The 24360-nt window shown below is 47.1% G+C and overlaps 1 protein-coding gene across 19 annotated transcripts in view; it reads left to right on the top strand.

Moving 5' to 3' along the window:
* SMARCD3 (SWI/SNF related BAF chromatin remodeling complex subunit D3) overlaps positions 1-24360 on the top strand; it is a 290614-nt gene that overhangs the window by 110516 nt on the left and 155738 nt on the right. For 9 of the 19 annotated variants that reach the window (XM_075917551.1, XM_075917552.1, XM_075917553.1 and 6 more), the window contains 2 exons: positions 4617-4837; positions 7709-7751. In XM_075917551.1, the coding sequence (XP_075773666.1) occupies positions 4626-4837; positions 7709-7751 (255 nt within the window). In that variant the 5' untranslated portion in view covers positions 4617-4625. Of the gene's footprint in view, positions 1-1952; positions 1972-4616; positions 4838-7708; positions 7752-23152; positions 23409-24360 lie in introns of those variants that run through there. The other 10 variants (XM_075917539.1, XM_075917541.1, XM_075917542.1 and 7 more) reach the window with 3 other exon arrangements.

Genomic DNA, 24360 nt, shown 5'->3' with positions numbered 1-24360 from the left:
CTTTGCCCACGAAAGCTTATGCTCCAATAAATCTGTTAGTCTATAAGGTGCCATAGGACTCCTCGTCGCTTTTTCAGATTCAGACTAACATGGCTACCCCTCTGATACTAGACAGATTAGAGGATTGGGCCAAAAGAAATCTGATGAGGTTCAATAAGGACAAGTGCAGAGTCCTGCACATGGGACAGAAGAATCCCAAGCATTGTTATAGGTTGGGGACCGACTGGCTAAGTAGCAGTTGTGCAGAAAAGAACCTGGGGATTACAGTGGATGAGAAGCTGGATATGAGTCAGCAGGGTGCCCTTGTAGCCAAAAAGGCTAATTGTATATTAGGTTGCATTAGGAGGAGCATTGCCAGTAGATCTAGAGAAGTGATTATTCCCCTTTATTCGGGTCTGGCAAGGCCACATGTGGAGTATTGTGTCCACTTCTGTGGTAAGAATGCAAAAAGAAGCACAATCACGTTAAAGCCAGAATATGTACAGTCTTGTTCTGTCTTTCATCTGTACTATGTGACGGGAGGAAACTGCGTGAGAAAAGGGGAGGAGGAGGCATTCTGAGGAGGTGAGAGGATGGGATTAGAAGAGAGGGGAGGGCGAGAAAAGCTGTAAAATACAAGAAAGGAGTCTGCAAAGGATGAAGGCAAGAAGCACCTCATGGCAATACAGAGTATGCTGCTGCTATTGCCTGTCTGGAGGGGCTTATGGCACTGACAAAGTGCTCCCCACCAGCAGCACAGAGAAGACCAGATGCACTGGGGTACCCTGAAGGTGGTTAGAATAGCGTTGCTGTCCTTTGGTAATTCGGGCCCTACCCAATTCATGGTCTGTTTTGGTCAATTTCATGGTCATAGGATTTCAAAAAATATCAAATGTCACTATTTTAGCTATTTAAATGTGCAGTTTCATGGTGTTATAATTCTAAGAGTCGTGACCCAAAAAGGAATTGTAGAAGTGTTGTAAGGCAGGTGGGTTGTGGTACTGCTACTGTTACTGGTATCAGCGCTGTCTTCAGAGCTGGGCAGCTGAGTAATAGTGGCTGCTGACTGGGAGCCCAGCAGTAAGGGTGGCATGGTATGGTATTGCCCCCTTGACTCCTCTGCTGCTATCTGCAAGGTAGGCCCTCAGCAGCCTCCACTCCAGCTGCCCAGCCCTGAAGGCATCAGCACAGAAGTGAGTGTGGCATGGCATGCTATTGCCACCCTTACTTCTGCAAAGCCACTGGTACAATACTGCATTCAGAGCTGAGTGCTGGCCCACACCTGCCACCCTCCAGCTCCACAGTTCTGAAAGCAATGCAGAAATAAGGGTGGTAGAACCATGACTCCCCTAAAATAATGCCCCTTGAAACGCCTCTCCGACTCCCTTTTCAGGTCAGGAGCCCCAATTTGAGAAATGATGTCTTCGTGAAATTTATATAGTATTGGGTAAAAGCACATAATAGACCAGATTTCACAGTCTGTGATGTGCTTTTCATAGCAGTGAACTCAGTAGGGCCTTGTCGATAATGAAAAGGCATTTCACCCATATGGTATGTGGGGCTTTTGAGGGTATTGCAGTGGAGGAGAAGGGTGCAGTCCCTTGTACTGGGAATAAAGAGTTTGTTGCACATCTAAGCACCTCATAGAAAAAGGTACAGAAGTGGGGGTGGAAGAAGGAAAGTAATTAGGCAAAGCAGGGAGGAGCAAGATTAGGGATCATCAGAATTTAAATGGAAGACAAAACACTATTTGTACCTCTGCTGTTTTAATGCCCATCAAGGAAAAAAATGGCAATGACAGGAAGTTAGAGAAATAGCACATAGGTCAGTAACTTGGCTGGTCCACTCAACTTTGCAGTTCTAGCCATAATTTGTCCTTTGAAAATGCAGATAGCTGGGTCTACAGTCTTGTCTCTTTTGGCCAGGCAGTTTCCAAGAGAGAGCAAGACAAGACACGGGGTAGCGGAGCTCAAGTCCCATCTCTTCTAAATGGTAATCAAGTATCATGGGTGATTGACAACCAACAGCAGGGTTCAGAGTCCAGCTTCTTCTTTCTGGAAGGCAGCCATAGTTTGTGGATTGACAGGCAACAGGAAATTCTAAATACAAGATTTAGTGTGAAGTATTTTTGTTCCATTTCCTTTTGTGACTGCTGAGTTGGGGGGGGGGGGGGGGGCGAGAGAGTGTGGTGGTGGAGAGAGCCACATTTTCCAAGGAGTTGTCGTAACCATATTTGTGGCTCTGCCAGCAGGTGAAAAAGTTCTCAGCTCTATACAAAGGCTTCTCTTTTATTAGTTATTGCCCTTCCCTTACCCAGTTTCAGCTCCCACAATCCATCTCCATTATCTGCACTTACTAGTCTCTCCTCCTCCTATTAACAATGCAAGTAAGGGTTGTCTCTGCCTCTGCCCTGAAGCCCTCCTCTAATTTTCTGTTAATATCCACGCTAGGAATGTGGTAGTTGTGACAGGGTCAGAACAGAAGGCTACAACCAAGTACTGGAGGAGCAACATATAAGCCTCTGACTGAGGAGTCCCTGCTCCAAGAGTAGCAGGGAGAGGCTGGTTTAGAACCAGCAGGGGCAGTGGAACACCTGGGGCTAACTGACCAGGCCTGCAGAGTCAGGCCAATTAGGACACCTAGGAGGTAATTAAAACCACTTCAGACTTGCTGCAGTTGTAGGGTGCGTGCAGCTGGGAGAAAGGAGGAGAGCGAAATCACAACTAGGAGGATGAACTGGAGAGAAGGAAGGTGCTGGGGAAGTAGCCCGGGGTCTTGGAGTTGTAGTCTAGCAAATGTCAGGGATTCACATGAGCAGTTACTGTCACAGAGCCCGGGCTGGAATCTGGAGTAGAGGGTTCCCCCCAACACCCACCTCCCCATTTTCAGGACTGTGGAGTTTATTCTCTGTTTTACCATATGCTAGCCAATCATGAGAAGAGCTCAGCAAATTAAAGCCCGGGGTGTGGTGCGGTGCCTAAAACTGGGGGCTGCTGTGAGTCCCTGTGCCAGGAAGCACAGGACCTATCAAGTTTTTGTAGGAGCTTTGTCAAAACTGGTGTCAGGAGTGGGATTAGTGTTCAGCACGGTGGAAAGAAAAAAGGGGGAAAAAAACCCACCTGACCCACCAACCTTTGTCACATAGTATAAACAGTTAATCAATGGGCATGGACTCATTGGTGAATCTTCATGGTTACATGCAGCTGCCCACCCTCCACACTGCTGCCTCTGTATCAGAGGTAGCAGCATGGTGGAGCGGGGAATGCAGGTGGGAGCCAGTACTCAGGGGGAGCCGGCTGTTATGCAGGCTCCCCACTACCACAGGGGAGCTGCCTCCTCCCATGCTGCTGTAGCACGGGCGAGAGGAGCTAGCTCCCCATGTGTACCAGCTCTTCGCCCCCATGTGTAAACATGTACCCGTTGAAAATTTCAGCAGGTACATGTTTACCAAAATAAACTAATTTTAACATCCCTAATCCATGCTGTCTCTATCTTCACTCTTTCTGCTGTGTCTCTAATGCAGCCAGCCTTTTGGCATCTAAGGAATAGCTGTTTTCTGAGGCTTATGAGGAGCAAGGAGCCTGGTAAGGTTTGGGGTTGGAGTGATATGGTATAATAATTCGTTAGTCTGGAGGTGGTGACTAAGTTGCTGGCTTTGCTGATGTTCACTTGGACTGTTATTTTAAACTCTTGCTTGCTACTTGCAGCTGGAGTTGGTGCTTTATGTGATCGATATATCACTTGCACATTGCACTAAGCAGCCATCAAAGAACTTATTAGTTCATTCACCGTGCTCTGTAAAGAGTGACAGTGTCGTTGACATCATAATAAGTAAGGGTAATAACTTGATGTGCCCAAGAGTTGGGCTTGAGTTTTTAAAATGAGATTCGCCTTAGTGATTGGTTCACTGGAAGCTCTTTAGGGCTGTAAGCTCTTTAGGGTTAGGACTAACTTTATTCTGTGTCTTTTATGGCACTGATCTCATGGTCTGATCCTGATGTCGATGAAGATGTCAAGGGACTTTAGTATTGAGAAGGAAATGTAATCAAACTCTCATGTCCCCCTGTTATAAGGGGATGCTGATCAAAAAGATGACTCTTTCCTGTAGCTGTAGCTTCTCTCTTTATAGACTTGTTCTGTTCCCTGATGATAGTGTATCCAGAAGTGGAAAGCCTTTGATGGAGAACTCACTGCCCCCAGCGGTTTAATGTTTTACCTATGACTTACAGCTAAAATGCCCCTGGTGATCACAGCAGCCCAATCAGTATAAAGTGAGGATCACGGATGTGATAGGGTGTCATTATCAGTCTTGATTAACATGTAGATCACAACATTTTGGACCAGAAACAGCTTCTACATGACCTTCAAGTCAGCCCAAAAGAGAGTGCTGTAGCAATCTGGCTTGGATCTGTCACCATCACTAATGCACCCACTCAACCCCGGCCTTTTTCCTTATTCTCCCCCAGTCTATTCTCTTATCAGATTCTTACTCTGTTACTTTGCCTGTTGCGCTGGTTGCTTATCAGAATGGTCAAAGCTTGGATATTGGAGCTAGTTGCTACTTTCATTCTAACCCCTTTGCTGCTGCATTAACTGTGATCAAAGTGACATTTATTTCTGTTTTGCTTCCTCCTTAGCGCCCTGGGATGCCATCAGGTGCTCGAATGCCCCATCAGGGGGCTCCAATGGGTCCCCCTGGCTCACCATATGTTGGAAGCCCCTCAGTCCGCCCTGGAATGCCCCAAACAGCGATGGAGCCATCACGAAAGCGTGCAGCGCCTCAGCAGGTCCAGCAACAGCAGGTGCCGCAACAGCAGGTACAGCCGCAGCAGCAAGCAACTCAGACCCGAAGCCGGAGGTGAGTGCATGGGAAGAGAAGAATGGGAGGGTAATTGGGAGAGGTAGAACCATCCGTCTTTGTGAATGTGTGACAATCTTAAACATGTAGGCAACATAAATCATAAGATTTACTGGTTGTCTGCTGCTTGGAGCTGGGACTGTGACAATGCAAAATTCATTGAATACTTTTTCATTTGGGAACTGCCGCTGAACCAGACCTTGATTTCTATTAATTTTCTTGTTGTTTGGAGGTATTAGAATGTTTATTGCATATTTCAATTTAGTCAAGAGTGTTTGCTAGCTACTTATTTTGACTTGGTCTTTAACTTTCTTTTCATGGGTTATGATTGATCATCTATTTTGCATAATAATACCTCTGCTCCCTGATTGGTTAACTGAATATTTTATAAACACGAGCAGACAAATCAGAGATTTCAGCTTGCTGATGTGAATACTTTATACCATCAGCTCTAGTGGAAAAATGCATTTGCACAAGTATTCATGAGATTTTCACCATCTACAAACATTCACTAGTGAAATACACTAATGACATTCACAGAAAGTAACTAACTAGAACTGGAGGGGGAATTTCTGACGTATATGTAATTTTTCTGGTAGAATTTGCATTGTTTAATCTTGTACAATACCCAGTGCACTCTTGGCAACTAAGTAATAATTATAATTGATATTTAAGAAGCAGAAATTATTAGAACTCATCAGATTCTGAATTTGCAAAGTCTGAACCAACTCCTCCAGACTGGATTTATGGCTGATAAATGCTTGAGAGTCACATTCACATGCAGAGTTTGTAGGGCAAACAATATGGGTACTTGCAGTCTCAGGCAGTGCATTAGTGGTGTAATTACATCTGGTTTCATGTAATATCTGCTTCTGTAGGTCTGGTGCATTGGGAGCTCCCATGAGTCCAAAGTGTTTGCACTGGTGCATCTACAAACTTTAGGAATATGTACTGGCACTGCCCACACATCTTGGGTGCACCCTAGCAGGCCCTAGAAGGAATAGTTAGAGGCTTAAGAATGAGCGTAGTTCCCAAGGATCATCACATGGAAGCTAGTCTGTTTCATGCCCCAATTGCAGGAGGAAATACCTTCTGATCCTCACATTTTTGTCCAGAGTGAAAGCCGGTTGTAGCTGAAGCCCTGTAGCAGACACCAAAAAGCTTCCTGTGTTTCCTCCTTTATGTCTGCTCTTATGGGGCTTACTGTATTCTTTATCCTGGTTTTCTTCTCTACTCCTGTCCTTTTCTCAGAGGTTCCTCTGCTTTCCCTGCATTTCCTCCAGTACCATCTCTGTCAGGCTCAGGGGATAGGGCAAATTCCTTGCCATGAGAGGCTAGGTGTAGGAAGAGAGGAGATTAATTCCCAGGTCTCGGTCAGACTCTTGGGGGTATGGATGGGGTGTAATTCCTCTTCAGTTTTACTGGGTGCTCCAAGTGCACAATCCCATTTGCTTTCGGCTCTGCCTCACCCAGTTGTCACTGTTTTTCGCCTGCAATTATTGTGGCATCCCCCCCTTGTCATTTCAGGGGTGGCCTTTTTTCCCTCCTCTAGCTGGTGAGAGTCACTAACCCCCCTCCCCTCCCATCCAGGCCAGGAGCACTAGCTCCTCCCTACCCCAGCCCTCTCCCCCCATCTCGCACATCAACTGCCATGGAATGTTTCCGCTCCAGTATGACCAGCAGATGAGTTTGTAGATACTCTGGGCCAAATCCAGAGCTGGGCTGGAGGGAAAGAGGGAAGGTCAGTTACATTCCCCCACCCCAAAAGTGTCTTAGTCTGGCCCCAAGAAGAGCAGAGAGCCTGGTGTCCCAGGCCCCCCCCAGGAAGAAGGCGGCACATCAGTAGTGAGCATGGGAAGGGCGTGTTCCACCCCTGGAAACTGGTGAAAACATTGTTCCTGGGGAGATCGAAATTAAGGGGGCCTCTCCAGAGCAATGGGAAAGGGGAAGGAGGGCGGGAGAACCCCAGAGCATGAGCAGGTGGGGGAGAGGTTTCCAGGGATGGAAGCAACACTTCCTTGAGCAGAAGGGAAGCCAAGTTTCTCCTCTTTCTGTACTGCTAAGGCTGTAAGGAAACAGCTTGATGGGCACCAACAGCGTGTATGGTTTAAAGTCAAATCCAGGGAAATTGTCCTTGCTTGTTTCCTATTTCATCACCGTCCCTCATGCGCACATACATACATGCCTCCTAGAAAGAGGCGTGTGAGTGTGTACGTATCCAAAGACATGCCTGTGTTTGGAACTTGGATGCATCATATTTGTATTTATACCATACAGGTACACACTGACCTAGAGATACAGATATTCAAATGTTCTTGTGTAAATAATATGTACATACACTACCTGTATCTGTGTAATCACACAAACACCCACCACCACCACCACCACACACACAAACAGAGACATGCATGGACACAAATATCTGTTTCAAAAGTCATTCAGTAGCTGTGCACACCATCAAGTATGCATATATATGTACATATACACTTGAGTGTGTATACATATGGCTGCACGCACGTTCCTACATAAATGCTCTCTCACTGACTCCCATATTTATAATGTGTTCATAGAGCGTGAGATGGAGAGCTGACACACACAGGCATGCACAATCATACATTGCTGCCCCATACTATCACAAAACTTTAAGACTTTTTTTCCAAGATCTGTGACAGAAAGCCCTGAATTTTTTCTTAGCTCCCAAAGAGACCGAGAGAGAGGGTCCTAGGTATTGGGTCTGGGTGAGACCCTTTTGCCAATACATGCACAGCTGTGCACCAGCATGTGGAGATGTCAGGATAATTTAGCAGGTGGCCTCGTTACTCCTAGATCTGTCACCATGGTAACGTGTTTTTTTCTTTAAAAAATGTACAGTGCCAAGAGGAGGAAGATGGCTGACAAAATTCTCCCTCAGAGGGTGAGTCACTTTCATTTCCTATTCACTTCACAGTCTGCTCAGCACCTTTGTTTATTCAGATGGATTTTAACACGTACGTTCACTTTTTGTTTTAAAGATCTATAATTAAGAAGTAAGTAGCCTGCTGGGTGAAAGTCTAGAGAGTGAGGCCAATGCTGGGGCTGGGAGTGTGGAGCAGAGCTCGGCCTGTGTCCGCCTTGTGCGAGGGGTTTGCCCTGCTGACACTGCTGCAAACAGGGAGGGCTGCAGGGTTGGGCTACAAAGGACACAGTTGGGCACTTGTGCCCTCTTACATTATAGTGGCCCAGCAGTTCATTCAGTTCCTCATTTTCAACCATATTCTCTTGCAAATAAACTGGCTTAATCAATGTCTACTACAGAGATAAAAGGGTCTGGATTGTTCAGAGAATTAACTGATGTGCCCCTGAGAATTAGTCTAGCTGTCTTTGTGTGACCCTCTATGGTCACTTGATTTGTCTGACTTCCTCCTATTACTTAAACTTTCCAACTTCCTTTTACGAGCCCTTAGCTCTTTCTCTGTGCTGGCATCCTCTTACTTCTAAGATAGCATGCTGACCCCATAATAAGTGTCCTGACTTGAATCACTCCCACCTTGTCTTGGAGCAGAACCCTCACATCACCTCATTTCTGATCATCCTCCCAATACCCACATGTCCCCCCTCCAAGCAACCATCTGGTCCCAAAAGACAAAACTATCGCCTTTGTGACAAGCAACTTTATATCAATCACTTGATACTAGCCTCTCTTCCACTGCCACTCTCACTCGAGATGTCAGTGCCCCTTTGATAGACACTCAAAACCCTCCCGCAACGTCAGCCCTTTTCTACTGTTTATTCCCAGTTCTACTGTTCCCTTTTCTACTGTTTATTCCCAGCTTCCAAGCCCTTGGTTTATCCTCCATCAATACATGGGACCAACCACTCCAACATGTTAATGCTCCTTTGGCTCCCATAAGGTGCAGGTATCTTGTCTCACAACTGTGAACCCTGTCTCTGCAGCCTTCCTGTCTGAAAGATTCAGGCCTAACCTTCTAGTCCTTAGAACATACCAAGTTTCCAAGTGTTGCTGGTTTAAAAATTTGATTGCTGTTAAATCCAGGAACTTCACAATACTCACATTCTCCTAATTTTTTCAATTTAGAGCAGTATCTCTGCTCCTCAGGGAGCTTGTCCTTTCCCAGAATGGGTGATCAGGCTCTGTATTCTTTCAGTTTGACATCTTTTACACACTGGTCCCCTGCAGATCTGTGGCGCAGTGGGGGTGGGGGCTGACTGCTCTGTGACCCTGGGTCCCCCTGTGCTGTGATGTGTGATTCCCACTGACTCACCCAAATGTGTATTAACCCAGACACCTGGGATCAGCCTGAGGAGATAACAGGGGATTCCAAGGGAGAGAGACAGAGACCAAAAGGAGGCTTTGGGGGAAAGGTCAGTTGCTGGTGGGGAAACAGGAGGGAGTGAGCCTAAACTGGGGGCTGGAGGTCTAGGGGGGTGATACACCACCCTAACCCAAGGGATCTGAGGCATCCTGGCCCAAACTTCTGTAGTAACATCTGTGCTGTATCCTGGAGAATCACTAAACCCTCTATTCTACAGGCTGGTGGAGTCTGTTCTTGCTGCAGATGGGGTGCAGGATTTGGGGGGAACCCTGACTGCACCATCACACCATCTTAGACTGATAGATCATAAAGCCAGAAGGGACCATTGTGGTCATCTGGTCCTGGCCACAGAATTTTCCTGAATCAATTCCCATTGGAACTATTGGGGATGGGGGTGGGAATCCAACCTTGAGTTAAAAATTTGCAGTGAGAGAAAAATCACCACCTAGAAAATTATTCCGGTGGCTAATTACCTTCACTGTTAAAAAATTTGGTTTTATTTCTAGTCTGAATTAGTGTCTCTTCTATTTACTGCCATTGGCTCTTGTTGTACCTTTGTCTGCTACACTGAAGAGCCTTCTATTATCAAATGTCTGTTTCCCATGTAGGTACTTGTAGTCTATGATCAAGTCACCCCTTCACCTTCTATTCAATAAAGTAAACAAATTGAGCTCCCTGAATATTTCATTATAAGGCAAGTTGTCCAATCCTTTAATCATTCTAATTACCCTCTGAATCCACTACAATTTATCAACATCCTTCTGGACTACAGAACTGGACACATTATTCCAGAAGAAATCGCACAACTGCCATATAGAAAGATCTTTGAGAGAGACCTTTCTACGTTGTGTATTGGAAGTTATGAATGGAAGTTCATACTCAAACTGGCTACAGACATAAAGGGAAACAAGAAGACTTTCTATAAATATTGGAAGCAAGAGGAAGACTAAGGACAGGGTAGGCCCATTGCTCAGTGAGGAGGGAGAAAAAGTAACAGGAAACTTGGAAATGGCAGCAGCGGGTAGTTGAGTTAGTTTGTAAAAGATAAATTCCAGTCATCTGAAGAAGTGGGCTGTGCTCATGATACCATCTACATGTTTTGTTATTCTATAAAATGCTACCAGACCATTTGTTGTTTGTTTATCCTGTACAGACTGACTCAGCTACCCCCTGAAGCTTAAAAAACAACAAATGGTCTGGTAGCACTTTAAAGACCAACAAAACATGTAGATGGTATCATGAGCTTTGATGGGCACAGTCCACTTCTTCAGAAGACCAGAATGTTGGGTATCGAGAACTAAAATAAATATGGGAAGGAGGCGGCCGGAGGGGGGGCAGAAGAGGGGCAGGGAGGGAAGGAAGAAAAAAATGGGAAGGGGAGGAGAAACAAGAAGAGGCAGTGGGTATAAAAATATCAGAGAGAAAGCTGAGCTGGAATGTAACATGAAAAACAAATGGTCTATAAGCACCTGAAGACTGGATAGTCAAAAATGGCAGATAAGAACCATTGGTAGACAATTAGAGAGGAAAAGTACTAACACCAGATACTAAACAGACAAAGAATCATTGCCACCTTCATTGGTGCCAAGCAGACGTGCTTAATGACTTCTTTGTTTCAGTCTTCACCAAGAAGTCTGATGATGAAGGAATGCCTAACATAGTGAATACTAGCAGGAATGGGGTAGATTTAGAAGTTAAAATCATAGAATCATAGAATAATAGGACTGGAAGGGACCTCGAGAGGTCATCGAGTCCAGCCCCCCGCCCTTAAGGCAGGACCAAGCTCCGTCTACACCATCCCTGACAGATGTCTATCTAACCTGTTCTTAAATATCTCCAGAGAGGGAGATTCCACCACCTCCCTTGGCAATTTATTCCAATATTTGACCACCCTGACAGTTAGGAATTTTTTCCTAATGTCCAATCTAAACCTCCCCTGCTGCACTTTCAGCCCATTACTCCTTGTCCTGTCCTCAGAAACCAAGAGGAACAAATTTTCTCCTTCCTCCTTGTGACACCCTTTTAGATATTTGAAAACCGCTATCATGTCCCCCCTTAATCTTCTTTTTTCCAAACTAAACAAGCCCAGTTCATGAAGCCTGGCTTCATAGGTCATGTTCTGTAAACCTTTAATCATTCTTGTCGCTCTTCTCTGTACCCTTTCCAATTTCTCCACATCTTTCTTGGAATGTGGCGCCCAGAACTGGACACAGTACTCCAGCTGCGGCCTAACTAGTGCAGAGTAGAGCGGCAGAATGACTTCACGAGTTTTGCTTACAACACACCTGTTGATACAACCTAAAATAAAAAGTTAAAAATCATTTAGAAAAGTTAGATGTCTGCAAGGCACCAGGGAATGATGAAATGCATCCTAGAATACTCAAGGAGCTGATAGAGGAGGTATTTGAGCTTTTAGCTATCATCTTTGGAAAATCAAGGAAGACAGGAGAGATTTCAGAAGACTGGCAAAGGGCAAATCTAGTGCCCATCTATAAAAAGGGAAATAAGAACAACCCAGGAAACTACAGACCAGTCAGTTTAATTTCTGTGCCAGGAAAGATAATGGAAAGTAATTAAGGAATTCATCTGCAACAACCTGGAAGGTGATAGGAAACAGCCAGCATGGATTTGTAAAGAACAAATCATGTCAAACCAATCTGATAGCTTTCTTTGATAGGATAACGAGCTTTATGGATAAGGGAGAAGCGGTAGATGTGGTATACCTAGGCTTTAGCAAGGTATTTTATATGGTTTCGCATGATCTTCTTATCAATAAACTAGGGAAATACAACTTACTATAAGGTGGGTGCATAACTAGCTGGGTAACCGTTCTCAGAGAGTAGTTATTAACGGTTCACAATCCTGCTGAAGGGGTATAACAAGTGGGGTTCCACAGGGGTTCTGTTCAATGTCTTCATCCACGATTTAGATATTGGCATAGAGAGTATGCTTATTAACAGGGCTCGACAAACGCGCTCGCCCGTGGCGAGTAGATTTTTCCAGTTGGCAAGTGCAGGGGCGGACTGGCCCAGTGGGCCGTTGTGATGGGCTGGCCGAAGCCCACACTACGGGTGGCGCAGCCCCATCCGATCTGCCCCGTCTGATCTGCCGGCTGGCAGAGGAGCACAGCGCCGCTGGGAAGGGGGAAGCGTGGCGATTCTTCCCACAGAGCTGCCTGCATGCAGCTCCGGCGCGAGGAGGTGGGACAGGATGCCAGGACGCTGGCGTGACCTGGCCTCACTGATCTCAAAGGGCCGTGGCAGCTCGGCTTTGACCGTGTGTCCCTGGGAGCTGGCTGCGGCGCGCAGCACAGCCAGGCTCCGCCCCGCCGGCTCCAGTCCTGCCACGGCCCCAGCCCCCCTTTGTCTCCGTGCCGCCTGTTCCCCACGCCTCCCCTGCACCCCAGCCCCCCGCTCTCCCTCTTCCCTGCGACCCTTTGGCTCTGCACCGCCCTTACACCCTGCTCCCCCCGATCCCTGCCCCCCCAGCTCTGTGCTGCCCATTCCCTGCACTGCCCCTAGACCCCGATCCCTCTGCCCCTCCTGTTCCCCACGTCCCATTCTCCGTGCTTCCACCGCACCCTGCTACCCCTGCATCCCTCTGGCTTTGTGCCTCCCGTTCCCGTGCCACCCCTGTACTCCCCCACTGTTCCCTGCACCCCTCTGGCTCTGTGCTGTCCCTGCACTCTGCTCCCCCTGTGGGTCTGGAGTGAGGGGTGCTTGCCCATAGGGAGGGGCTGGACAGGGCAGGGAAAAGGCTGCTGTGACCCAGCAGCCAGTGAAAGGAGGAGTTCACTTGAAAGGCCTTTTCCTTTATGGAAAAAAAGAATGAAAATGCTATTTGCTATTTATAGAGCTAAAATGCCAGAACAAAAAAGAAAACAAACAAAAAAAAAACCCATTGCAAAATGCAAACGTGTAAAAGACAACAACAGACGGGGGAGGAGGGGGGCAGCAAAAAACCTAGAGCTGGCTCCTGGGGAGGGGAAGGGGCTGGGCTGTGGGGAGGGGAGGGGAGGGGAAAAATATGGGGAAGGGAATTGTGCTGAGGGGAGGAGGTCAGGAGAAGACGACGACAGGGGAAGGCACCAAGGGTCAGGGGGCAGGAGAGACAAATGCCAGGGGGCCAAGTGCAGACAATGAGGAAAAGGGCAAGAGGGGAGGTGTCAGAGGGAGGGGGGGACAGGGTGATGCTGGGAGAGAAGAGGGCAAGGGTACTGGGGGCTAGAAGGGGAGGGGAAGGTGCTGGGACAAGGCTTGAAAGAAGGGGTGAGCATAAGGAAGGCGGGGATGGAGCAAAGCATCTGAGCGGGCACAGGGGCATGAGGGAAGGGGGAGGCACCAGGAGGGTGCAGGGGCCAAGAGATTCTGGGGGTGAAGCAGAAAGGCAGACACCTGCAGGAGAGGGACCAGCACCAGAGGAGAGAGGCAGGGCAGGGGTGTAGAGGGAGGTCTTAGGAAAGGGGATGAGGAGGGGTAGCTCACACGATCAGAGTGGGGCTACTGGAGGAGTGGGCACAGGGCGGAGAGAAGGGCTGGCGGAGGGGGGCAGGTCTCAGGAAGGCTGAGGGCAGTGAGAAGGGCAGGAGTCAGGACAGCAGAGGGTGAGGGGTTGGGGGGGCAGCAGGCACCAGGGGAGCTGATGGAGCAAGGGGAGGAGACATGGCAGCAGAAAAGGTAAAGGTTTATAAGATATTTATTAATAACTTATTAGTAATTACTGTTCTTATTCTTATTAGGAATTTATGCCATTTAAAAAACACTTTTTGTGGGGGAGGGTGGCGAGTCCCTTTTTTGTCTGGTGAGTAGGGTTTTCCATAATTTGTCGACCCCTGCTTATTAATTTTGCAGATGCTACAAAGCTAGGAAGGGTTGCAACTGCTTTGGAGGATAGGGTCATAATTCAAAATGATCTTGACAAACTGGAGAAATTATCTGAAGTAAATAGGATGAAGTTTAATAAGGACAAATGCAAAGTACTTTTAGGAAGGAATAATCAGTTTCACACATACAGAATGGGAAGCGACTGTCTAGGAAGGAGTAATGCAGAAAGGGATCTAGGGGTCATAGTTGACCACAAGCTAAATATGAGTCAACAGTGTGATGTTGTTGCAAAAAAAGGAAACATGATTCTGGGATGCATTAGCAGGAGTGTTGTGAACAGGACACGAGAAGTCATTCTTCCTCTCTACTCTGCGCTGATTAGGCCTCAGTTGGAATATTGTGTCCAGTTCTGGGCACCATATTTCAAGAAAGATGTGGAGAAATTGGAGGTCAAGAGAAGAGCAATAAGAATTATTAAAGATCTAGAGAACATGACCTATGAAGGAAGACTGAAAGAACTGGGCTTCTTTAGTTTGGAAAGGAGAAGACTGAGAGAGGAGACATCATAGTGGTTTTCTGGTATCTAAAAGGGTGTCAGAAGGAGGAGGGAGAAAAATTGTTCTTCTTGGCCACTGAAGATAGGACAAGAAGCAATGGGCTTAAACTGCAGCAAGGGAGGTTTAGGTTGGACATTAGGAAAAACTTCCTAACTGTCAGGATGGTTAAACACTGGAATAAATTGCCTAGGAAGGTTGTGGAATCTACATCTCTGGAGATATTTAAGAGCAAGTTAGTTAGACATCTATCAGGGATGGTCTAGACCAGGACTACTTAACTTTGGAAGCCCCACGGGGCCACAAATGATACTCACAATACATGCCAAGGGCCACAACTTAAGCGTGGTTGCATGTATATGCAAATATATGCAAGTATTTATGCAAATATATATTCAAAAAGCTTCTTTCATACTGATGGGCATGAATACAAAGATTAAGGCAAGACTACACAACTTGCAGACCTCATTTAAGTCAGTTCTGCTGATATTAATAAAATTCAATATTTACCCAATTTCCACCCATATGAGAGCACTTTTAATGAGCACTGACAGTTCAGCAATTCAACTACTAAAACATACATCAACAGAAAACCATTATATTGACTACTTTTTTGTTTTGGCTTCACAATTTTAACAAATCAAACTAATTGCAAATAGCCCCTCTCCTGCCCCAGAGCCAGACACCTCAGCCTACTGCTTTATCCCGATGCTTCCATTCTTCCCCCAGAGCCAGGTGCCCCCAGTCCTCCCCAACCAAATCCCCCTCTCGCAGAGCCAGGCTCTGGAGGTATGGGACGGGTAACCCTACTTTTAAAGTGGCCGTTCCCGCCGCTCGGCCCGGCTGCCTCAACCTAACTGCCGTTTGCACAAGGAGCGAGCACGTGACTGCCAGCTCCTGGCTTGCTGCAATGTGTGGGCCTGTGTGCTCCAGTCCAGCCCCCCCCCCCCCGCTCAAACCCAGTGCACCCCCAACCCTCTCCCCCTCCCCTGCAACCAAATCCCCCTTCTGCAGAGCCAGGCACCAGAGGTACAGAACACCCTATCTTGGAAGTGATTGCTCCTGCTCAGCCCAGTTGCCTCAGAGGCTTGATTGCAGTTTGCACAGGGAGCATATGGCTCATCAGCTGCTCCCGGCTCACCACATTGCCTGGGGCTGTGCGCTGAACTCCCATTCCAGCCTGGCACTCTCCTAGCGTGGCACCTGGGGGCAACTGCCTCCCCCTCACTACGCCTCTCCCCGTGCATGCACCAGTGTGGCGCTGCTGCTGTGGCAGACGTGGCAGGCGTGCTCTTCGTCTTTTGCCACTCCCCTCTCCCTGTTGGCCGGCAGCTCCTGAGCATGCGGCCTGGCTCAAAGTCGCACAGCTTAGTGCTGCAGCTGGAGCCCCAGCAGTGAGGCAGGCAGGCGGCCTGGGAAGCGGCTCAAGGCTCTGCAGGCCGCATGTGGCCCATGGGCTGTGTTCAGTAGCCCTGGTCTAGGTCTGGTACTGGGTCTGCCGGGAGGGCAGGGGACTGGACTCGATGACCTCTCAAGATCCCTTCCAGTTCTGCTGTTCTATGATTCCATGATTCTAAGTTATTCCCCTGTTAAAGGCTGCAATTTCCTTCCTTCCCAAAACAAAAGCATGTAGCTCCTGCAAATGGAACTGACTCCACTGGCAGCAAAAAACCCATTTCTTTGTTTATTATATTGCTGGTAACTCAGCGGTGCTTAAGGCCTTTTCTACACTGGGGAATTTTACCCAAAAGCTGTGCTAGTGATAGCACCTGGGATGCCTTAGTGTAGACAAAATGTGGCATTTGCAGTTTTTACCATTGTGCCAGCTAAATCACTGATATGGTGATTAAACCCCTCAAAGTTGCAAGAATCTTATCTGCAGTCGATTTTTCACTGGTGCAGTTGAGCTTGTGGTAGCACCACTGGGATGTAATTTAATCTTCCGCAGAATTCCTCTCTCCTCTTATCTCTCCCTCCCTTCTGTGGTAGGTAAATAGCATAAATGCCACTTCTGCCAGAACTGGAAAAGCTGTGGCTTTTGGGAGCATGCACAGTTCATGATTCCAAATATGAAAGCTTTCTGTCCAATCAGTAACTGGATATCAACACTGCTGCTCCAGCTCCTCCACATAACTATAATATGTGACAAATATTTTTCCGTCATCCCCAGCCTTTTTGTTGCCTTTTCTAGTGTTTCCTGGAGTTTGAGGTAGTCGCAAAACAAACTGTACTCATTCTTAAAAGGATCTTGTTCTCTGCGAATGGAGCGGGAGAAGTATTGACAGTGAGTTGTATCGTCAGTTTCAGCTATTGGTTCCGCATACGCATGCATGAACACACATTGCTGCCCCATACTATAGAGGGTCTGTGGTCACAGAACTTCAAGACGTTTTTTCCTGCCTTGGCAGAGAGGCTGGAGAAAGGGCAAATGCTTCGCACCCACCTCGTCACACAGCTGCTCTGATTAAGCTTGCACTGCAACCAGTCAGTGTTGGAATTTGATGTTGCTTTTTGCTGAGAGCCAGCACAGCTGCTATCATTGTTAGCTGTTTGAACTGTGCTTAATTTTGTATATATTTAATTGTACATAGCCAGCTCAGCCTAGTGTAATACATAAGCAGCTATGTTGCAATATTACAAGGCTGATAGCTTAGTGGGTCAGCAACCTTAACTTTGAAATATGTTTTTCCCTCTTTCGTCACTCTTGTGATCTTTTCTTTTCAAATCTTATACCCGTCCCACCTACTCCATGCCCTCTTTCCTTGTCTACTCCTGTTCTCTCTGAATGCCAGTTCCATCTAAAAATGATCACAGCCATGAATGACCTCTTCATCATCTATTCCCTTTGGTCTTTTGGCTCTCAAGACCTGGATTCCCCATCAGACAACAGCCTCTATAGGCTCTCTTTTTATGGTGACTTCTCTTAAAGTCCCTGTCTTGAATTGTGGTTGGGTGTCATGCTCCCTCCCTTGCTTCCAGCCCTTCATGCCTTCTCTCCCGAGCAGTGCTCATCTGACTCTTCCATCCTCCCTCCTTTTTCCCTTCTCCATCTGCCCAGCTTCTTCTACATCCACCTTCTCTGACCCTGATTTCTGTCCATCTTTGTCGTCACATTTTGCAAGATCCAGCCATGATGACTTCATATTTTGGGGTTGACAACTCATTAGATGTGTTAGGTACCTCTTTCCTTTACTGTGACATGCTCACCATAATCGCTACTCACTTTATTTGCTCTTCACCAAGTACAACTTTCTGATCTTTATTGCAGAGTTTGCCTTCTACAAACAGAGACTTATCTGTTTCAATATCACCATTGTCCCCTACCCTCTTTTTCTGAGACTTCCAGTCCCATTAGTGTTAATGAAGTTTCTTCTTCTCTGTGCTCTACTCACTCTAATTCATGATTCCCTCCAGTCTGTATTTGCTACCATCCTTGATTGCTGCAGTCCTGTTCCACAGGTCTGTCCTGGGAAGCCCTGTCTTTGGCTCTCCCCCACCATCAGCTTCCTCTGCTGCTGCTGCAATATTGCTGAGTTTCTTTGATGGATGTCCCACTCACTTTCTTTGCTACAAACTGTTCTCTTTTCCTGCAGATCTTCTATCTTCATGGCCAAACTTTCTTTCTCCACACTAATGGACTGTCATCAGAGGTGTAGCGAGGGTGTTATGCACCCGGGGGCAAAGGAAAAATTTGCACCCCCCCCCCTCCATGTGGCACGGCCCTGGAGCTGGTGCTCAGCTGAGGGGAACTTGTACCGCATCTTCCCCCCACCCCATACAGTTTGGGGCCAGGCTCCCACATGCACTAACCCGCCAGTGGAGATGGAGCAGGGTTGGGCTCGGAGCAGAGAGGCAGGGAGGAGGCTCCAGCTGCCGGTGGCAGGCGGAGTAGGAGCACGGGAGCTAAAGGGATAATGGGGGGAGCAGAATGGGATTAAATTGGAGCCTCCCTAGCATGGTGCCCTGGGGCAACTGACCCCTCCGGCCCCCTCGCTACGCTACTGCCCCCCCTTCTGCAGATCTATCATCTTATGCATGTGCAAGATCTGTGAGAGCCGTCCCGTGAATCTGCAGTTAGTGTCTGTGGCGCCGGCTTCTGGGTGGTGTCTCAATGCTGCCATATTCAGCTCCAAAGAGGGGGATTCCCAAAGCAGGCCCTTGCTGCTGACCCCCAAGGCATCCATAGGTCCAGTCTCCTTTCAATGGGCCCACTTCCCAGGGCTCATTGATCTTGGATCTGGCTTCCATCCCCTCTCCAACCCTTGCAACTGCCCTGAGGTGCTCACCTTCCGCCTTATCCATTCCCACCTCATTTGCCCCACAAGGACAGTCTCTGCCTCACTTGTCCTAGGGACTATTCTACCAAGATGTAATACAAAGTTTCCATGTAAGAGGACTCAATACAAAGCTAAAAACTTCAGTGAGGGAATGATTAATACAGAAACGTCTCCCCACAGCAGATGTAGACACACCTCCACCCCTCTCCCCCAGAGTCTACAGCCCCATTGCAAAGCGGGGGAGGGGAAGAAAAGAGGCTGAGGCCCATCCAACGGGACTGAAGCAGTCATGAGCAAGCCATGCCCGGGAGCCATTCTCCTCTCCATTGCTGGTGGTGTGTTGCTTCAGGCACGCTGAAATGCAGTCACCTCTAGGATGGGCTGGACAGCTGTTTAACACCTGCACAAGGTTTCAGGCAGGGGGGAAGTGCGGGCTGCCTTCCTGCAGAGCCCCCATCAGAACTACTGTGCCCTCCTGGCTTAGGAAAAGAATAAACAGGAGGATTGGAAATTAACCTGCCCAGTCTCACGTCCCTTAGGCAGGGAATGAGCCATCTACATTAGGCCCCAGCTGGAGTATCATGTCCAGTTCTGGGCGCCACATTTCAGGAAACATGGAGAAACTGGAGAAAGTCCAGAGAAGATCAACACAAATGATGAAAGGTCTAGAGAACATGAGATATGAGGCAAGACTGAAGGAATTGGCCTTGTTTACTTTGGAAAAGAGAAGACCGAAAAGGGACATGAGAGCAGCTTTTCAGTATCTAAGGGTATGTCTACACTGCCACCCTAGTTTAAATATCCCGGCAGGAGGAATAATGGTAGTTCGAATTAGGAGCTTTAATTCGAATTACCTAGTCCATGCCGCATGTAGCCGCGGCCAGGTAGTTCGAACTACGGGGCATTTAAAAATGGCAGCGCCCAGGAACATGCAGATATTTGAATCCCGGGCTTCATTTGCAAGTTCGAATGCCTACATTAGCCACCTTAGTTCGAACTAGGGTGGCAGTGTAGACATACCCAAAAAGAGTATCATAGGGAAGAGGAAGAAAAATTGTTCTCCTGGGCCTCTGAGGTTAGGATGAGAAGCAGTGGGCTTAAATTGCACCAAGGGAGGTATAGGTTGGACATTAGGAAAAACTTCCTGCCTATCAGGGTCGTTAAACACTGGAATAAATTGCCTAGGGAGATTGTGGAATCTCCATAACTGGAGATATTTAAGACCAGGTTAGACAGACACCTGTCAGGGATGAGCTAGGGCAACTCAACTTTGGAAGCCCCAGGGGCCACACTGATACTTACAGAACATGCTGAGGGCCTCAACTTAAGTGTGGTTGCATATGCAAGCAAATACATACAAATAGCTTCTCTGACACTGACACGCATGAATACAAATGTTAAGGCAAGACTACACAACACACAGGCCCTATTTAAGTCAGTTCTGCTGATATTAATAAAATGCAATATTTATCCGATTTCTACCCATGTGACAGCACTTTTCATGAGCAATGACAGTCCAAGAATTTAACTGCTAAAACGCATATCAACAGAAGATCATTACACTGACTACTTTTTTGTTTTGGCTCCCACTCGCCGGCCATGTGTTGATCCCTACATAAACCCAAACTGCACCGTGGGGTGCAAACAAACTGGCCATGGGCAGCATACCAAGTTATTAATAAAAATTTTTAAACCTTTACCTTTTCTCTCTGCTGCCATGTCTCCTCTCCTTGCTCCATCATCTCCCCTGGTGCCTGCTGCCCCCCAGTTCCTCACCCTCCTCTGCTGTCCTGACTCCTGCCTTCTCACTGCCCTCAGCCCTCCTGCAACCTGCCCCCTCCACCAGCCCTTCTCTCCCTCCTGTGCCCACTCCTCCAGTAGCCCCACTCTAATCAGATGAGCTACCCCTTCTCATCCCCTCTAACACCTCCCTCTACACACCTGCCCTGCCTCTCTCCTCTGGTGCTGGTCCCTCCCCTGCAGGTGTCTGCCCTTCTTCTTGACACCCAGAATCCCCTGGCACCTGCACCTTCCCTTAGCCCTGCAACCTTCTGGTGCCTCCCCCTTCCATCACTGCCTCTGCCCCCTTTGCCCTCTTTTTCTCTGATGCCTACCCCCTCACCACTCTCTGCCCCCATTCCCTCATGCCCCTCTCTGCCCTCACACATGACTTGCTCCATCCCCACCTTTCTTATGCCCACCCTTCCTTTCAAGCCTTCTCCCAGCACCTCCCCCTCTAGACCCTAATGCCCTTCCCCTCTCCTCTCCTATCCCAGCATCACCCTTTCCCCCTTCCCACTGACACCTCCCCTCCTGCCCTTTTCCTCATTGTCTGTACTTGGCCCCCTGGCATTTGTATCTTCCCTTTCCCCTTCCCCTCTGTGCAAGTCCCTTCCTCCCCACCCCTTTCCCCTAGTTTTCCCCCTGCCCTGCCGTATCTTTTGCATTCCACTTTGTGGAGCCGGACTCTGCACTTGGGCTTCAGAAGTCCCCAGACTCCGAACTGGAAGCTAGGCCGCACGGCACCACGCAGCACCGAACACTTTTAAAGTCCCGGGCCGTGATGTCACGTCACGCCCGGGCGTCTCCCCGGTCACCTGGAAGCGATGCGTATGGTGGCAGCAGCAGCCAGCAGCATGCACAGGCAAGGGGGAGCTGACTGAACACTGCTCACAGCAGGGATGGCCCGGGGCCGGGGGGGGGAAGGGGCGGGGGTGGGATGGCCATATAAGTCACCACCCATGCCAGGTGAGTCTGCGCAGCATGCACTCCCTCTCATCCCGGCCTGGTGCCCCCTAGCGTTGCCCCCTCCTGCCTCCTCTTCGCTACGCCTCTGACTGTCATTGTCAGTCCACTTTGCCACTTTTGACTAGATCTTAGAGCCCTTCTTCTCCTTGCTGTTGATGCAGAAATTGGCAAGATTCTGCAGAGAAAAAAAATCAACAAAATCTCAGTATATATAGTTTAGTTGAGAGCAGGTTAAGAGTTGTCTTGATGACAGTCTTTACATACCAAATGAGGAGACAATTTCTGATAAGAAAGTGCTCTTTGATCCAAGGGACTAAAACACAATGAGACCTACTGGTTGGAAGCTTGAAGCTAAACAGATTCAGACTAGAAATACGACACAATTTTTTTTATCAGTGAGAGAACTACCACTGGAACAACTGACCTTTGGATAAGGTGGATTCTTAGTTATTTGGAATTTGAAAATCATACCTGAGCATCCTCTCAGTGAGGAGGGAGAAACAGTAACAGGAAACTTGGAAATGGCAGAGATGCTTAATGACTTCTTTGTTTCGGTCTTCACCGAGAAATCTGATGAAGGATTTCTAACACAGTGAATGCTAAAGTGAAGGGGGTAGGTTTAGAAGCTAAAATAAAAAAAGAACAAGTTAAAAATCACCTAGAAAAGTTAGATGTCTTCAAGGCACCAGGGCCTGATGAAATACATCCTAGAATACTCAAGGAGCTGAAAGAGGAGGTATCCCAGTCTTTAGCTATCATCTTTGGAAAATCATTGAAGACAGGAGAGATTTCAGAAGACTGGCAAAGGGCAAATCTAGTGCCCATCTATAAAAAGGGAAATAAGAACAACCTAGGAAACTACAGACCAGTTAGTTTAACTTCTGTGCCAGGAAAGATAATGGAGCAAGTAATTAAGGAATTCATCTGCAAATATCTGGAAGAAAATAAGGAGATAGGTAACAGCCAGCATGGATTTGTAAACAATAAGTCATGTCAAACCAATCTGATAGCTTTCTTTGATAGGATAACAAGTCTTGTGGATCAAGGAAAAGTAGTGGACATGGTATAATTAGACTTTAGTAAGGCATTTGATACATTCTTGCATGATCTTCTTATCAATAAACTAGGCAAATACAACTTAGATGAGGCTACTGTAAGGTGGGTGCATAATTGCCTGGATGACCGTTCTCAGAAAGTAGTTATTAACGGTTCACAATCCTGCTGGAAACATATAACAAGTGGGGTTCCACAGGGGTCAGTTTTGGGACCGGTTCTGTTCAATGTCTTCATCAACGATTTAGATATTGGCATAGAGAGTACACCAAATGATACCAAACTGGGAGGGGTCATAATTCAAAATGATCTGGACAAATTGGAGAAATGGTCTGAGGTAAACAGGATGAAGTTTAGGACCAGTGCAAAGTATTCCACTGAGGAAGGAACAATCAGTTTCACACATATAGAATGGGAAGTGACTGTCTAGGAAGGAGTACATTTAAAGTGGGGATCTAGGGGTCATAGTGGACCACAAGTTAAATATGAGTCAACAATGTGATGATGTTGCAAAAAAAGCTAACATGATTCTGGGATGCATTAACAGGTGTGTTGTGAGCAAGACACGAGAAGTCGTCATTCTGCTCTACTCTGCACTGATTAGGCCTCAGTTGGAGTCTTGTGTCCAGTTCTGGGTACCACATTTGAAGAAAGATGTGGAGAAATTAGAGAAGGTCCAGAGAAAAGCAACAAGAATGATTAAAAGTCTAGAGAACATGACCTATGAAGGAAGACTGAAAAAATTGGGCTTGTTTAAGTTTGGAAAAGAGAAGACTGAGAGGGGACATAATAGTCATTTTCAGGTATCTAAAAGGGTGTCACAAGAAGGAGGGAGAAAAATTGTTGTACTTGGCCTCTAATGATAGGACAAGAAACAATGGGCTTAAATTGCAGCAAGAGAGGTTTAGGTTGGACATTAGGAAAAAAGTTCCTAACTGTCAGGGTGGTTAAACACTGGAATAAATTGCCTAGGGAGACTGTGGAAACTCCATCTCTAGAGATACTTAAGAGCAGGTTAGATAACTGTCTATCAGTTATGGTCTAGATAGTACTGGGTCCTGCCATGAGAGCAGGGGACTGGACTCGATGACCTCTCAAGGTCCCTTCCAGTTCTAGTGTTCTGTGATGCCCTCTAGTTCAGCTGGAAGTGATGGACAGGATAAAGGTTTGTGTTGAGATTATCAAAACTGTGTTATGCATGAGGTTCAGGGGTAGCTGAGTTAGTCTGTACGGGATAAACTTAAAAAACAACAAATCATCAGGTAGCACTTTATAGACTAACAAAACATGTAGCTGGTATCATGAGTGGGCTGTGCCCACGAAAGCTCATGATACCAACTACATGTTATGCATGAGGTCAGGTGAGATAATCATTACAGTTTCTATACGTCCTTCTGAATCTGTGAAGAAGCCTAATGTGACCTCTTCCCTCCCCCTTTTGCTTGTCACCGACTCTGAGACGATTTCCTTGCACTCCACCTCTAATCCTTCCAGCTGTCTCAGTAACCCCTATTTCCTCCCGTCTATTGACTGTTCTTATTCTACCCTCAACTCACACTTCCTTCAGGTTTCTCGCCTCAATGTACAAATACAGTAGAATCTCAGAGATATGAAAAACATGGGAATGGTGACTATATTTGTAACTCCAAAGAAAATATTATGGTGGGTCTTTCAAAAGTTTGCAACTGAATGTTGACTTAATACAGCATTGGAACTTTATTATGCAGAATAATTGCTGCTTTTAACCATCTTCAT

Source organism: Pelodiscus sinensis, unplaced genomic scaffold (assembly GCF_049634645.1).
Source record: "Pelodiscus sinensis isolate JC-2024 unplaced genomic scaffold, ASM4963464v1 ctg63, whole genome shotgun sequence".
Classification (NCBI taxonomy): Eukaryota; Metazoa; Chordata; order Testudines; family Trionychidae; genus Pelodiscus; species Pelodiscus sinensis.
Note: the sequence above shows the minus strand (reverse complement) of the source record. Positions and strands in the feature narration are given on the sequence as shown.